This window comes from Salvelinus alpinus, chromosome 2, assembly GCF_045679555.1.
Source record: "Salvelinus alpinus chromosome 2, SLU_Salpinus.1, whole genome shotgun sequence".
Lineage (NCBI taxonomy): Eukaryota > Metazoa > Chordata > Actinopteri > Salmoniformes > Salmonidae > Salvelinus > Salvelinus alpinus.
Window position 1 is genome coordinate 4,211,558 of NC_092087.1, and position 16,931 is coordinate 4,228,488.

Genomic DNA, 16,931 nt, shown 5'->3' on the forward strand with positions numbered 1-16,931 from the left:
ATCTCCACTACAAATGTCCACTTCAAATGTCCACTACAAATGTCCACTTCAAATGTCCACTTCCAATCTCCACTTCAAATGTCCACTTCAAATGTCCACTTCAAATCTCCACTTCAAATCTCCACTTCAAATCTCCACTTCAAATCTCCACTTCAACTCTCCACTTCAACTCTCCACTTCAAATCTCCACTTCAAATCTCCACTTCCAATCTCCACTTCCAATCTCCACTTCCAATCTCCACTACAAATGTCCACTTCAAATCTCCACTTCAAATCTCCACTTCAACTCTCCACTTCAACTCTCCACTTCAACTCTCCACTTCAACTCTCCACTTCAAATCTCCACTTCAAATCTCCACTTCAAATCTCCACTTCAAATCGCCACTTCAAATCTCCACTTCAAATCTCCACTTCAAATCTCCACTTCCAATCTCCACTTCAAATCTCCACTTCAAATCTCCACTTCCAATCTCCACTTCCAATCTCCACTACAAATGTCCACTTCCAATCTCCACTTCCAATCTCCACTTCAAATCTCCACTACAAATGTCCACTTCAAATGTCCACTACAAATGTCCACTTCAAATCTCCACTTCAAATCTCCACTTCAACTCTCCACTTCAACTCTCCACTTCAACTCTCCACTTCAAATCTCCACTTCAAATCTCCACTTCAAATCGCCACTTCAAATCGCCACTTCAAATCTCCACTACAAATGTCCACTTCAAATGTCCACTACAAATCTCCACTTCAAATCTCCACTTCCAATCTCCACTTCAAATCTCCACTTCCAATCTCCACTTCAAATCTCCACTTTCAAATCTCCACTACAAATGTCCACTTCCAATCTCCACTTCAAATCTCCACTTTCAAATCTCCACTACAAATGTCCACTTCAAATCTCCACTTCAAATCTCCACTTCAAATCTCCACTTCAACTCTCCACTTCAACTCTCCACTTCAAATCTCCACTTCAAATCTCCACTTCCAATCTCCACTTCAAATCTCCACTTCAAATCTCCACTTCAAATCTCCACTTCCAATCTCCACTTCCAATCTCCACTTCAAATCTCCACTTCAAATCTCCACTTCAAATCTCCACTTCCAATCTCCACTACAAATGTCCACTTCCAATCTCCACTTCCAATCTCCACTTCAAATCTCAAAAAGTAAAGCATAGAACCACAATAAATGGTAGGATGCTGCAGTATTGAGGTCAAGAGCCACTAGCCACCAAACCAATACACTTCTAAGATGCTGCAGTAATAACAGCGTTTCTTTACAAAACAATAAATATACATTTCCAGAAATGTTGGTAAATTAGCTTTTTATTGTTTAAGGAAATTATGAAAGAGAGAAGTTTTGTTCTTCTAATCATGGCATCGGGTTTTTTCAATGACAGACATAGTTTAAAATATGTCCCTTGATGGTTTAATTTCAGGAGAGACAAATAATCAGATGATGCGGTTAATTGTGAATGTGAAACACTCCTTAGTACTGTAACGACTGACAGGATAGCGTCTTAGTAATATATTTATATTACATACAGATTACTGGTCACAACTCATTTAAATGTCCCACACAGTTATTTTATTTCAAAGTAAGAATATCCCTTGAATGACCAAAACATAACCCATTATATTGTTTTACTCTATTAAAATACTCAGAATTAAAGAAATTGTACTTTTTTTTCTAATCTCTATCAGGAAGCCTGAAAGAACAGTCTGAGTGGGAATCCAGTCTCAACACTATAACGTCCAGTCTCAACACTACGGCATCCAGTCTCAACACTACGACATCCAGTCTCAACACTACGACATCCAGTCTCAACACTACAACATCCAGTCTCAACACTACGACATCCAGTCTCAACACTACCACATCCAGTCTCAACACTACAGCATCTAGTCTCAACACTACGACATCCAGTCTCTACACTATAACATCCAGTCTCAACACTATAACATCCAGTCTCAACACTATAACATCCAGTCTCAACACTATAACATCCAGTCTCAACACTATAACATCCAGTCTCAACACTACGACATCCAGTCTCAACACTACGACATCCAGTCTCAACACTATAACATCCAGTCTCAACACTACGACATCCAGTCTCAACAGTACGACATCCAGTCTCAACACTACAACATTCAGTCTCAACACTATAACATCCAGTCTCAACACTATAACATCCAGTCTCAACACTATAACATCCAGTCTCAACACTACGACATCCAGTCTCAACAGTACGACATCCAGTCTCAACACTACAACATTCAGTCTCAACACTATAACATCCAGTCTCACCACTACGACATCCAGTCTCAACACTACGACATCCAGTCTCAAAACTACGACATCCAGCCTCAACACTACGACATCCAGTCTCAACACTACGACATCCAGTCTCAAAACTACGACATCCAGTCTCAACACTACAACATCCAGTCTCAACACTACGACATCCAGTCTCAACACTACGGCATCCAGTCTCAACACTATGACATCCAGTCTCAACACTACGACATCCAGTCTCAACACTACGACATCCAGTCTCAACACTACAACATCCAGTCTCAACACTATAACATCCAGTCTCAACACTATAACATCCAGTCTCAACACTATAACATCCAGTCTCAACACTATAACATCCAGTCTCAACACTATGACATCCAGTCTCAACACTACGACATCCAGTCTCAACACTATGACATCCAGTCTCAACACTACAACATCCAGTCTCAACACTACGATATCCAGTCTCAACACTATAACATCCAGTCTCAACACTGTAACATCCAGTCTCAACACTATAACATCCAGTCTCAACACTACGACATCCAGTCTCAACACTATGACATCCAGTCTCAACACTTTAACATCCAGTCTCAACACTTTAACATCCAGTCTCAACACTACGACATCAGCCATATCTCTGAGGTGTTTTTGTTCTTTTAATATTAGTTTGAATACATAGACCTTTGTTCATTACATGATCAATGCTTTATCCAAGAAGCTTGAGTCTGATGTGGGCAATGAAAGGGGTTCTTCAGCAAACATCCACTACATTGTTGTTAGCGTTAGCTAGCCATTTTGGAGGAGAAAACTGCACTCCGGTAGCTAGCTAACGTTAGCACTTGCTACAAAAGTTAGCAAGGCAAATTGAAATAAATTGCACTAACTCCACACAAAAATAAACTCCAAAACCAAGAAAACAATATATAATCTAACTCCTCCATCTCCTGTAGTTTGAAGAAACTAATTTGAATTAAATAATATTTTTAAAATGCTCAACTATCACAATCTCTATCCAATATGTCACCAACTCACCAAGCTTCTCAACACGTAGAACCCCCCATACACCACTCAAGGTTCATTCTCTGATCCTAATCCTATGATTGGATGGACAACATGTCAGTTCATAATGAAAAAGCTTTGATTGGTTGGAGTACGTCCTCCGGAAGTGGTCACAATTACCATGTAGGCCTATGGAAGGGGCTGAGGTCTACGAGTCTCGTAGGTTTTGTATTGAAGTCAAAGTACCGAAAGGAGGATGGAAGCTAGCTGTCCTCCGGCTACATCATGGTGCTACCCTACGGAGTGCTGTTGAGGCTACTGTAGACCTTCGATGCAAACAGTGTTTTAATCCATTATTTGGTGACGTAAAGTTTTATCTAAAAAGCACAACTTTTTTTATGTTTTCTGAAATTGACTCCTCTGAGGAGCCTCACAATGTAGTCAATCTCAAACACACAATTTGACTTCTCACCCCATGGTTCTGTATCTCTCTCTCTCTCCATCTCCCCAGCCTGCCACTAAGGAGGGTGGTCTGCCCATGCAAGTGGGCAACAAGACAGAGTGTGGTCTGCTTGGCCTGGTGCTGGACCTGAAGAGAGACTATCAGCCCATCCGCAACCAGATCCCAGAGGAGAAACTCTACAAGGTCTACACACCATTATTGTTTAGGTTATTTGTGGTGGTGATGATGATGATGATGATGATGTTTTTTATTTATATAAAGTTGTCTCTAATTCTAATTCTGTCTCTAATTCTAATTCTGTCTCTAATTCTAATTCTGTCTCTAATTCTAATTAATTCTGTCTCTAATTCTAATTCTGTCTCTAATTCTAATTCTGTCTCTAATTCTAATTCTGTCTCTAATTCTAATTCTGTCTCTAATTCTAATTCTGTCTCTAATTCTAATTCTAATTCTGTCTCTAATTCTAATTCTGTCTAATTCTGTCTCTAATTCTAATTCTGTCTAATTCTGTCTCTAATTCTAATTCTGTCTCTAATTCTAATTATGTCTCTAATTCTAATTAAGTATGTCTCTAATTCTAATTCTGTCTCTAATTCTAATTCTGTCTCTAATTCTAATTCTATTTATGTCTCTAATTCTAATTAATTCTGTCTCTAATTCTAATTAATTCTGTCTCTAATTCTAATTAATTATGTCTCTAATTCTAATTAATTATGTCTCTAATTCTAATTCTAATTAATTATGTCTCTAATTATGTCTAATTCTAATTCTGTCTCTAATTCTAATTCTGCCTCTAATTCTAATTCTGTCTCTAATTCTAATTAATTCTGTCTCTAATTCTAATTAATTTTGTCTCTAATTCTAATTCTGTCTCTAATTCTAATTAATTCTGTCTCTAATTCTAATTCTGCCTCTAATTCTAATTCTGTCTCTAATTCTAATTCTCTCTAATTCAAATTCTGTCTCTAATTCTAATTCTGTCTTTAATTCTAATTCTAATTCTGTCTCTAATTCTAATTAATTCTGTCTAATTCTGTCTCTAATTCTAATTCTGTCTCTAATTCTAATTAATTCTGTCTCTAATTCTAATTAATTCTGTCTCTAATTCTAATTAATTCTGTCTCTAATTCTTGTTCTGAATTATAATTCTGATTGTACCAGGTGTACACCTTCAACTCGACCAGGAAGTCCATGTCCACTGTCATCAAACTATCAGACGGCAGCTTCAGGATGTACAGCAAGGGAGCCTCTGAGATCGTCCTGAAGAAGTGAGTGGTTTACAGCTGGATGTGATACTATAGATGTCTTCAGTTTCCAGCGCTGTATCCAGAAAGGAAAGCAGCCCTTAGGCTCTACCCTCTAGGCTCTACCCTCTAGGCTCTACCCTCTAGGCTCTACCCCCTAGGCTCTACCCTCTAGGCTCTACCCTCTAGGCTCTACCCTCTAGGCTCTACCCTCTAGCCTCTACCCTCTAGGCTCTACCCTCTAGGCTCTACCCTCTAGGCTCTACCCTCTAGGCTCTACCCTCTAGCCTCTACCCTCTAGCCTCTACCCTCTAGGCTCTACCCTCTAGGCTCTACCCTCTAGGCTCTACCCTCTAGCCTCTACCCTCTAGCCTCTACCCTCTAGGCTCTACCCTCTAGGCTCTACCCTCTAGCCTCTACCCTCTAGGCTCTACCCTCTAGCCTCTACCCTCTAGCCTCTACCCTCTAGGCTCTACCCCCTTAGGCTCTACCCTCTATCCTCTAGCCTCTACCCTCTAGGCTCTACCCTCTAGGCTCTACCCTCTAGGCTCTACCCTCTAGGCTCTACCCTCAAGGCTCTACCCTCTAGGCTCTACCCTCTACCTTCTAGGCTCTACCCTCTAGGCTCTACCCTCTAGGCTCTACCCTCTAGGCTCTACCCCCTAGGCTCTACCCTCTAGGCTCTACCCTCTAGGCTCTACCCTCTACCCTCTAGGCTCTACCCTATAGGCTCTACCCTCTAACCTCTACGCTCTACGCACTAGTTGAGATCTGACATGCGATACAATCCTCTCAGATCTCCTTTGCAGAGGGCCTAAGGAGCTAGGGTGTTGATTCAGGGGATTGATTGCAGCTGCAAACACTGCATTTATGATGTTTTCGTCACAGATCTACTCAAGGCTTTAGCTGTGCTTGTTTTTGGATTGTGGCACTTAAACTCGAGACTGACATTAACGAGGCCATTACCCTAAACACTAACCCTGACCTCTAACCTTTGCCCCCTCCCCCCCCCCCCAGGTGCACTAAGATCCTGAACCAGGAAGGCGAGCCGCGGGTGTTCCGTCCCCGGGATAAGGACGAGATGGTGAAGAAGGTGATCGAGCCGATGGCGTGTGACGGGCTGCGGACCATCTGTGTGGCGTACCGTGACTTCCCTGCCGACCCAGAACCACTCTGGGACAACGAGAACGACATCCTCAATGAGCTGACGGCCGTCTGTGTGGTCGGGATAGAGGACCCAGTCAGACCAGAGGTAGGCTGTGTCTGGTCAGGATAGAGGGCCCTGTCAGACCAGAGGTAGGCTGTGTCTGGTCAGGATAGAGGACCCAGTCAGACCAGAGGTAGGCTGTGTCTGGTCAGGATAGAGGACCCTGTCAGACCAGAGGTAGGCTGTGTCTGGTCGGGATAGAGGACCCTGTCAGACCAGAGGTAGGCTGTGTCTGGTCGGGATAGAGGACCCAGTCAGACCAGAGGTAGGCTGTGTCTGGTCAGGATAGAGGACCCTGTCAGACCAGAGGTAGGCTGTGTCTGGTCAGGATAGAGGACCCTGTCAGACCAGAGGTAGGCTGTGTCTGGTCAGGATAGAGGACCCTGTCAGACCAGAGGTAGGCTGTGTCTGGTCAGGATAGAGGACCCTGTCAGACCAGAGGTAGGCTGTGTCTGGTCGGGATAGAGGACCCTTTCAGACCAGAGGTAGGCTGTGTCTGGTCGGGATAGAGGACCCAGTCAGACCAGAGGTAGGCTGTGTCTGGTCAGGATAGAGGACCCTGTCAGACCAGAGGTAGGCTGTGTCTGGTCAGGATAGAGGACCCTGTCAGACCAGAGGTAGGCTGTGTCTGGTCAGGATAGAGGACCCTGTCAGACCAGAGGTAGGCTGTGTCTGGTCGGGATAGAGGACCCTGTCAGACCAGAGGTAGGCTGTGTCTGGTCGGGATAGAGGACCCTGTCAGACCAGAGGTAGGCTGTGTCTGGTCGGGATAGAGGACCCCGTCAGACCAGAGGTAGGCTGTGTCTGGTCAGGATAGAGGACCCTGTCAGACCAGAGGTAGGCTGTGTCTGGTCGGGATAGAGGACCCTGTCAGACCAGAGGTAGGCTGTGTCTGGTCGGGATAGAGGACCCTGTCAGACCAGAGGTAGGCTGTGTCTGGTCGGGATAGAGGACCCTGTCAGACCAGAGGTAGGCTGTGTCTGGTCAGGATAGAGGACCCTGTCAGACCAGAGGTAGGGTGTGTCTGGTCAGGATAGAGGACAGGATAGTAGTATAAGAGAGAGAAAGTGAGATATGTCCAGTGTCTTTAGTGCTACATGTTACCAAGTCACCTCCCAACACTCTCCATTTTTTATGATTTTTCTCCTCTTTTACATTTCTCTTCTCCAGCCTTGGCTCTTGCCAAAGGTACTGCACTTATCTAGGGAATGGGGGCTGGAACTGGGCCAGAATTCTAGAACTGGGACAGAACGCTAGAACCGTGCCAGAACGCTAGAACTGGGCCAGAACTCTAGAACTGGGCCAGAACTCTAGAACTGGGCCAGAAATCTAGAACTGGGCCAGAATGCTAGAACTGGGCCAGAACTCTAGAACTAGGCCAGAACTCTAGAACTGAGCCAGAACGCTAGAACTGGGACAGAACTCTATAGCTAGGCCAGAACACTAGAACTGTCCCAGAATGCTAGAACTGGGCCTGAACTCTAGAACTGGGCCAGAACTCTAGAACTGAGCCAGAACTCTAGAACTGGGCCAGAACTCTAGCGGGCTGTTCCCTGTCCAGATATAGAAGTATCATATCACTGTCCCCCCAAGGTGTCTGGAAACAGGAGACATGGGCTTGTATACAGAGGGTACGCGGCAACAGAAGACAAACAGCAGAGGGACTAATTACCTCGGAGATGGGGAAAGGGACGATAAAACGGGGGGAAAGTTTGCAGTTAGATCCCGGGTTGGACAGCCATACCTTCTGCCCGAGACGATACCGGGAAGCCGGGGTCCGGTGGCGGTCCGCTTGTTGTCGAAACCTGGAGGTGGTCTTGAGAAGGGCCGACCGGGCTTCCAGGTATGACGACAGCGGCGGACAAACATCTAGGCCAAAGGTATGCTGACCTCTTCCTCTTGCTCAGAGAAGAGTGGGGGCTGATAGCCCAGGGAACACTCAAAGGGCGAGAGACCCGTGGCAGAGCAAGGAAGGGTGTTGTGGGAGTATTCAACCATGTCCACTGGGAATCCATGGATCCGGAAGACGTGCTGCACCAAGCTGGGCTGTCTCTTTGGCAGAGGGTAGCTTGAGGAGAGGAATGAAGTGGGCGGCTTTAGAAAACCAATCCACTACTGTCAGGATGGCGGTGTTGCCATCAGACGAGGAAAGACCCGTGGACGAAGTCCAGGGATATTTGAGACCAGGGACGGTGAGGGACAGGCAGTAGTTGGAAGAAGACCAGCCGGAAGGGGATGATGAGGGGATGATTTCACAAAAAGCTGGTTCTCTGTTGGACGTGGAGCACATGTTCTTGGGTGGAGCGAGAAGATGAGGATGTCGTCGAGGTAGACGAACAATTAGATATCCTCTAGATATCCACTAGAGGGATATCTTCAACCACCAACTTACATCCTGAGACAAGGCTGAGTACAGCCCCCACACCACTAGAGGGATATCTTCAACCACCAACTTACCATCCTGAGACAAGGCTGAGCACAGCCCCCACACCACTAGAGGGATATATTCAACCACCAATTACCATCCTGAGACAAGGCTGAGTACAGCCCCCACTCCACTAGAGGGATATCTTCAACCACCAACTTACCATCCTGAGACCAGGCTGAGCACAGCCCCCACACCACTAGAGGGATATATTCAACCACCAATTACCATCCTGAGACAAGGCTGAGTACAGCCCCCACTCCACTAGAGGGATATCTTCAACCACCAACTTACCATCCTGAGACCAGGCTGAGCACAGCCCCCACACCACTAGAGGGATATATTCAACCACCAATTACCATCCTGAGACAAGGCTGAGCACAGCCCCCACACCACTAGAGGGATATCTTCAACCACCAATTACCATCCTGAGACCAGGCTGAGCACAGCCAACGAAGATCTCCCTCACAGCACGAACCCGAGGGGGCGCAAGTCCAGACAGGAAGTTCACCTCAATAACTCAACCCACTCAAGTTGATAATAGCAACAACAAAAAATCTGTCACGACGTGATGCACAGCCAGTGACTCTGCCCCTGTAATAGGGTCAGAGGCAGAGAATCCCAGTAATGGCAATCAATAATCAAATGGTGGTAATACATCTAATTAATAATAATTTTAGCAGCAGTGTACACACACACACACACACACACACACACACACACACACACACACACACACACACACACACACACACACACACACACACACACACACACACACACACACACACACACACACACACACACACACACACACACACACGTAAAGCTCCTCCACAACAGGTGCCACCCTATTCCTTATGGACCCTGGGCTAAAGTAGTGCATTTTGTAGACATTGAGTGGTGGGCCGATAGCTGGTTAGCTGTAGCTGGGAGGGGACTTCCTGTAGAGCAGGAACTCATTTACTGCTGCTTTTCCTGCATGACAGGATGTGTTGCTTTGTAGAGGAAAGATAGCCCACAGTGAACTAAACTTAGTGTGTGTGTGTGAGTGTGTGTGTGCGTGGGTGGGTGTGTGTGTGTGTGTGCTTGTGGGCGTGCGTGTGTGTGCATGCGTGTGTGTGTGTGCGTGCGTGCGTGTGTGTGCTTGTGGGCGTGCGTGCGTGCGTGTGAATGTGTGTGTGTGCTTGTTTGCGTCCTGTGTGAATGAATTGGTAGTTGCAGGGCAGTAATAATGAGAGGGTTGTGGGTTCAATTCCTGTTGGGGCTGTTTTGTATTAAAATGAAGGCACTCACTGTAGTGTCAGTCAGTTTGGATTTACCATGTGATAGTGTATGCTAAATGCCATATCGTCTGCGTGTGCCCTGCAGGTACCAGATGCCATTATAAGGTGCCAGCGTGCGGGCATCACGGTGCGTATGGTGACGGGTGACAACATCAACACGGCCAGGGCCATCGCCATCAAGTGTGGCATCATCCACCCTGGAGAAGACTTCCTGTGTATCGACGGCAAGGAGTTCAACAGAAGGATCCGCAACGAGAAGGGAGAGGTACGCTACAGCAGAGAGAGAGAGAGAGAGACAGAGAGAGAGACAGAGAGAGACAGAGAGCGAGAGAGAGAGAGAGAGAGAGAGAGAGAGAGAGAGACAGACAGCGAAAGAGACAGAGACAGAGAGATAGACAGAGAGACAGAGAAAAAAGAGACAGAGAGAGAGAGAGAGAGAGAGAGAGAGAAAGAGAGACAGACAGCGAAATTGACAGAGACAGAGATGGACAGTGAAAGAGACAGAGAGCGAGACAGACAGAGAGAGAGAGACAGAGAGAGAGAGAGACAGAAAGAGAGAGAGACAGAGAGAGAGACAGAGAGCGAGAGACAGCGAAAGAGACAGAGACAGAGAGCGAGAGACAGCGAAAGAGACAGAGACAGAGAGACGGACAGTGAAAGAGACAGAGAGAGACAGAGAGACAGACAGAGAATTCTTTTGGTGCTGGTGCTCTTTTGCATCTCTCAGGTGAATCCAGGTGAAAGCTATGATCCCTTTTTTTCTGGGTTTTTCACGCTCAACAGTTTGTATAATATGTTATTTACAGTTGGTGGGGGGGGGGGTGCAACTCCATGTTAGGAAGATGTCTCAGGAAACATAGATAAAATACAGGTTCTGATAGATGTACCTTTTCCTCTGTAGGTTGAGCAGGAGCGCATGGACAAGGTGTGGCCTAAACTGCGAGTCCTGGCTAGATCCTCCCCTACTGATAAACACACACTGGTCAAAGGTGAGAGAGGCCACACTTACGCTCTTCTCCACTCCACTGCACTCTATTCTGTTCTTCTGAACTGTGTTGTGTCCTCTAGGCATCATAGACAGCTGCTTGACTGACCAGAGACAGGTGGTGGCGGTGACAGGAGACGGGACTAACGATGGACCAGCCCTGAAGAAGGCTGACGTGGGCTTTGCCATGGTAGGACCTGGATGCATAATGTATCTCTACCTTACCTTACCGTACTGCACCACAACACACAACAACACACCACCACAACAGAGCACAACAATCAATCAATCAAATGTATTTATAAAGCCCTTCTTACATCAGCTGATATCTCAAAGTGCTGTACAGAAACCCAGCCTAAAACCCCAAACAGCAAGCAATGCAGGTGTAGAAGCACGGTGGCTAGGAAAAACTCCCTAGAAAGGCCAGAACCTAGGAAGAAACCTAGAGAGGAACCAGGCTATGAGTGGTGGCCAGTCCTCTTCTGTCTGTGCCGGGTGGAGATTATAACAGAACATGGCCAAGATGTTCAAATGTTCATAAATGACCAGCATGGTCAAATAATAATAATCACAGTAGTTGTCGAGGGTGCAACAGGTCAGCACCTCAGGAGTAAATGTCAGTTGGCTTTCATAGCTGATCATTCAGAGTTAGAGACAGCAGGTGCGGTAGAGAGAGTTGAAAACAGCAGGTCTGGGACAGGTAGCACGTCCGATGAACAGGTCAGGGTTCCATAGCCGCAGGCAGAACAGTTGAAACTGGAGCAGCAGCACGGCCAGGTGGACTGGGGACAGCAAGGAGTCATCAGGCCAGATAGTCCTGAGGCATGGTCCTAGGGCTCAGGTCCTCCGAGAGAAGAGAAAGAGAACGAGAAAGAGAGTAAATTAGAGAGAGCATACTTAAATTCACACAGGACACCGGATAAGACAGGAAACATACTCCAGATATAACAGACTGACCCTAGCCCCCCAACACATAAACTACTGCAGCATAAATACTTGGAGGCTGAGACAGGAGGGGTCAGGAGACACTGTGGCCCCGTCCGACGATACCCCCGGACAGGGCCAAACATGCAGGATATAACCCCACCCACTCCCCCAAAGCACAGCCCCCACACCAACACCATAGGTGATAGTAACTCTCTAGGAGCCGATCCGTCATCAGTATTGTGGAATAATTCTAATGTTAACGTAAGATTTGAATGGAGAAAGCAGATCCTATCAGTATTGACACTGAGCAAACTTTTATTCTGTGTGGTGTTTTGGAAAACGTATGTTACTCTATGGTGAGGTGGCTTATTCTAATGCTACTCCTATAATAATCAATCAAATAGAATGAACATGAAATTGATTTCAATATGATTTAAATATATCAATATATAATGTATCAATGTATCAATATATAATCTATAGACCTATGTAGCCTGTCCTGTACTTATCTTTTTAAATGCATCTCCGTTTTAATCTTTTAAATCCTTTGCTTGTTTATAACAGATACAAAGACGTTGGCATCTTGGTATTTGTAGTAAAACTTTGTTCTGAAGTTATTAGCATCACAGAGAGACAGATAAACATCTTGATGGTGTGTTTAGCAGAGATCTTTTGTATATAAAGTGATACGGGAGGTCAAAGAAACAAAAAGCATCTAACAAGGAACTGTTCTACGAGTGGTCTGATGCAGTCGGTAAATAACGAGTGTTTTCAGGGGCAACTTTAGTAACGGTGGGTTTTGGGAAACAGCTCGGACATTTAACGATGCTCCTACGAAGGTTCTAACGATGAGTTCAGCCTGAAGAGGCTTTTGGGAAACTGGGCCCAAGTTGTTATTGTAAAAGAGAATGTCTCCATCCCAAAATGACACCCCATTTCCTATATAGTGTACTACTATTGACAACGGTGCATAGGGTATGGTCAAAAGTAGTGCACTTTGTAGGGAATAGGGTGCCATCTAGGACACAGCATAATGTGTTCTCAATAACCTACATGGTTCAATGTTGGTAATACATAAATATTGTAGGAAATGTTTTATCTAGATAGAACAGAAATGCTAGCTGTGACAGATGTAGCATTACAGCTAGCTACAACTACTATGACAACTGTAGCATTACAGCTAGCTACTACTATGACAGATGTAGCATTACAGCTAGCTACAACTACTATGACAGATGTAGCATTACAGCTAGCTACAACTACTATGACAACTGTAGCATTACAGCTAGCTACTACTATGACAGATGTAGCATTACAGCTAGCTACAACTACTATGATTGATGTAGCATTACAGCTAGCTACAACTACTATGATTGATGTAGCATTACAGCTAGCTACAACTACTATGATTGATGTAGCATTACAGCTAGCTACAACTACTATGATTGATGTAGCATTACAGCTAGCTACAACTACTATGATTGATGTAGCATTACAGCTAGCTACAACTACTATGATTGATGTAGCATTACAGCTAGCTACAACTACTATGACAACTGTAGCATTACAGCTAGCTACAACTACTATGACAACTGTAGCACTACAGCTAGCTACAACTACTATGACTCACTTTAGCATTACAGCGAGCTACTACTATGACAGATGTAGCATTACATTTAGCTACAACTACTATGACTCACTTTAGCATTACAGCTAGCTACAACTACTATGACTCACTGTGGAGTGGATCCATTGTTAGTAACCTTGAAATGTCCTGGTATAACACAAGCAGCATCCTCACTACCACACACAGTAACCCCACCAGCCCTGTTGTAGATACAGTGGAACAGGCATGCCCCCTAGTGGACAGATGTGATAAAACACAATCGGAAATACTGTAACATTGCTATTCAGGTCACTGCATTACACATACAGTACATTATGATGGTGTTAGATTCACATATAAAATAAGGAATAACTCAATTATGTTTATTCAGTTATCTGAATCTCCATATCTGTAGCTATATTTACATTTTGAGGATGAGTTTACACACTTTTATTTCCCCGAATCAGAATAATGAATGTCTAAATATTCGTACCTCAGTTAGGTGATATTATGATAGTATCTTCTATGACTGCCGATTCACAGCCATCGTCGATAGCGACAGAGGATACCTGACTTATTTCAACGTGTGCAGAGGAGCAGAGGACAGAGTCAGACAGTAAACAGCAGTGCCGTTAAATGTCTACATTATATTCCTATTTATTAAAGATATATTAATAAATATATTTATAGATGTTGGAGAACAATGTAGACACGTTTACGCTCTCTCTCTTCAATAGCAGATGATTTCTTCTCTTTTGCTGTTTCAGGAACAGGAATCAGCTTCTTTTTAAATCCTTCCATGCCATTGTGAAGCAAACAGCTCAAAGCCTAATCCTACTAATAAACATTTTTGCCAAATATTTGAATATAGTGTTTGTTTTAAAGGTTTCTGCTTTTAAATGGGAACCATTATGTCAGTCGGAGTCTATGCTATTCTCAATCACAACTATATTTTGAATGACACATATTTTAGGCCACAATAAGTGACATTGAACAAACAATACCAAGATGGGAAAATCTAATGAGGTGTCAAAAGAAAACTGAGGCTACAGCGAAGGAAAGCGAAGGAAAGCTGAGGAAAGCTGAGGAAAGCTGAGGAAAGCGAAGGAAAGCTGAGGAAAGCGAAGGAAAGCTGAGGAAAGCGAAGGAAAGCTGAGGAAAGCGAAGGAAAGCAACACGTCTTGCCCTATTTCCAGATCATTCTAGCAATGTGCAACCTACTACAACACATGTAGTAGCCTAGGCCTTTTAGGAGAGGAAGATGAGGCAAAAATGCTAATCAGTTTAGAATTCATCAGTTCTGAGGAGAGTTGCTAAGCAGCCTGATGATTTTACAACCCACCACAAGAAGCACGGCCAGCGAAGCTCCTTGACTGTCACCTGCTCTCTCTGCGCACCATCAGCCCACAGACATGCTAACATTCACTACATGACCAAAAGTATGTGGACACCTGCTCTCTCTGCGCACCATCAGCCCACAGACATGCTAACATTCACTACATGACCAAAAGTATGTGGACACCTGCTCTCTCTGTGCACCTCAGCCCACAGACATGCTAACATGCTACACTACCACAGACATGCTCTGGGCTCTGTGCAGGCCAGTCAAGTTCTTTCAAACCGATCGACAAACCATTTCTGTATGGACCTCGCTTTGTGCACGGGAGCATTGTCATGCTGAAACAGGAAAGGGCCTTCCCCAAACTGTTGCCACAAAGTTGGAAGAACAGAATCATCTAGAATGTCCTTGTATGCTGTAGCGTTAAGATTTCCCTTCACTGGAACTAAGGGGCCTGAACCATGAAAAACAGCCCCAGACCACCTCCACCAAACTTTACAGTTGGCACTATGCATTGCCGGTATTAAACCATACCTCTTTTCTCTCTGCACGGTTCAGCCGGTATTAAACCATACCTCTTTTCTCTCTGCACGGTACAGCCGGTATTAAACCATACCTCTTTTCTCTCTGCACGGTACAGCCGGTATTAAACCATACCTCTTTTCTCTCTGCACGGTACAGCCGGTATTAAACCATACCTCTTTTCTCTCTGCACGGTACAGCCGGTATTAAACCATACCTCTTTTCTCTCTGCACGGTACAGCCGGTATTAAACCATACCTCTTTTCTCTCTGCACGGTTCAGCCGGTATTAAACCATACCTCTTTTCTCTCTGCACGGTACAGCCGGTATTAAACCATACCTCTTTTCTCTCTGCACGGTACAGCCGGTATTAAACCATACCTCTTTTCTCTCTGCACGGTACAGCCGGTATTAAACCATACCTCTTTTCTCTCTGCACGATACAGCTGGTATTAAACCATACCTCTTCTCTCTCCAGGGTATAGCCGGTACAGACGTGGCCAAGGAGGCGTCTGACATCATATTAACGGACGATAACTTCAGCAGCATAGTGAAGGCTGTGATGTGGGGGAGGAACGTCTACGACAGCATCTCCAAGTTCCTCCAGTTCCAGCTGACTGTCAACGTGGTGGCTGTCATAGTGGCCTTCACTGGGGCCTGCATCACACAGGTAACAAACACACAGCTGACTGTCAACGTGGTGGCTGTCATAGTGGCCTTCACTGGGGCCTGCATCACACAGGTAACAAACACACAGCTGACTGTCAACGTGGTGGCTGTCATAGTGGCCTTCACTGGGGCCTGCATCACACAGGTCATACTCACCAGTGTAATCAGAATGAACAGTGAGGGTGAGAGGGGACATCCCTGCATTGTACCCCCTTTGGAGCAATACGTTTTAACGTGCCATTCCATCGGTTGGCGATGACTGTGACACTGGAGCTAAGAGTTTTAATCGATCCTGTGAAATAGAAACCAAACCTGTATGCCTTTGTACCATTGTAGAAACACATCCATAGTATTCCACCAGGATCTGAAGCTGATGCTAGTATCTAATGTGTTCTCTTGCAGAACTGTGTCCTGAAGACAATCTCTGTGTGTTCCTGTAGGATTCTCCCCTGAAGACAGTCCAGATGTTGATCTGTAGTCTCTAATGTTAACCACCCTGTGTGTTCCTGTAGGATTCTCCCAGCCTTTAATAACCCTGTGTGTTCCTGTAGGATTCTCCCCTGAAGGCAGTCCAGATGCTGTGGGTGAACTTGATAATGGACACCTTTGCGTCCCTGGCCCTGGCGACCGAGCCCCCCACCGAGGCCCTGCTGAAGAGGAAGCCGTACGGCCGCAACAAACCACTGATCTCCAGCACCATGACCAAGAACATCCTGGGACACGGCATCTACCAGCTGGTCATCATCTTCTCCCTGCTGTTCGTCGGTATGTCATTGTCTTTTATCAGTCCTCTCCTATTGGATATTTATTGGACAGTATAGAGAGAGAGGATGGACAAAGGAGATGGTGTGCTGAAATAACAGTGGGCCCAGATTGGAACCCTGTTAATGTGTTCTGGGATCCAGAGGCCTTGTCTTAGACATCTAGACCACAACTAGTTAATGTGTTCTGG

General features: G+C 45.2%; 1 protein-coding gene and 1 long non-coding RNA gene across 18 annotated transcripts in view; one reads left to right on the forward strand and one right to left on the reverse strand.

Moving 5' to 3' along the window:
* Nucleotides 1–16,931, forward strand: part of LOC139553097 (plasma membrane calcium-transporting ATPase 2-like) — a 256,276-nt gene that overhangs the window by 197,952 nt on the left and 41,393 nt on the right. For all 17 annotated transcript variants that reach the window (XM_071365060.1, XM_071365054.1, XM_071365079.1 and 14 more), the window contains 8 exons: nucleotides 3,818–3,952; nucleotides 4,931–5,037; nucleotides 6,031–6,265; nucleotides 10,017–10,196; nucleotides 10,833–10,920; nucleotides 11,000–11,106; nucleotides 15,789–15,980; nucleotides 16,531–16,744. In XM_071365060.1, coding sequence (XP_071221161.1) covers nucleotides 3,818–3,952; nucleotides 4,931–5,037; nucleotides 6,031–6,265; nucleotides 10,017–10,196; nucleotides 10,833–10,920; nucleotides 11,000–11,106; nucleotides 15,789–15,980; nucleotides 16,531–16,744 — 1,258 coding nt within the window. The remainder of the gene's footprint in view (nucleotides 1–3,817; nucleotides 3,953–4,930; nucleotides 5,038–6,030; nucleotides 6,266–10,016; nucleotides 10,197–10,832; nucleotides 10,921–10,999; nucleotides 11,107–15,788; nucleotides 15,981–16,530; nucleotides 16,745–16,931) is intronic.
* On the reverse strand, nucleotides 11,195–13,662 carry LOC139553169 (uncharacterized). The gene is made up of 2 exons (XR_011670610.1): nucleotides 13,581–13,662; nucleotides 11,195–11,760 (listed from the first exon to the last, which is right to left on the reverse strand). It is a non-coding gene; the product is annotated as an uncharacterized lncRNA (long non-coding RNA).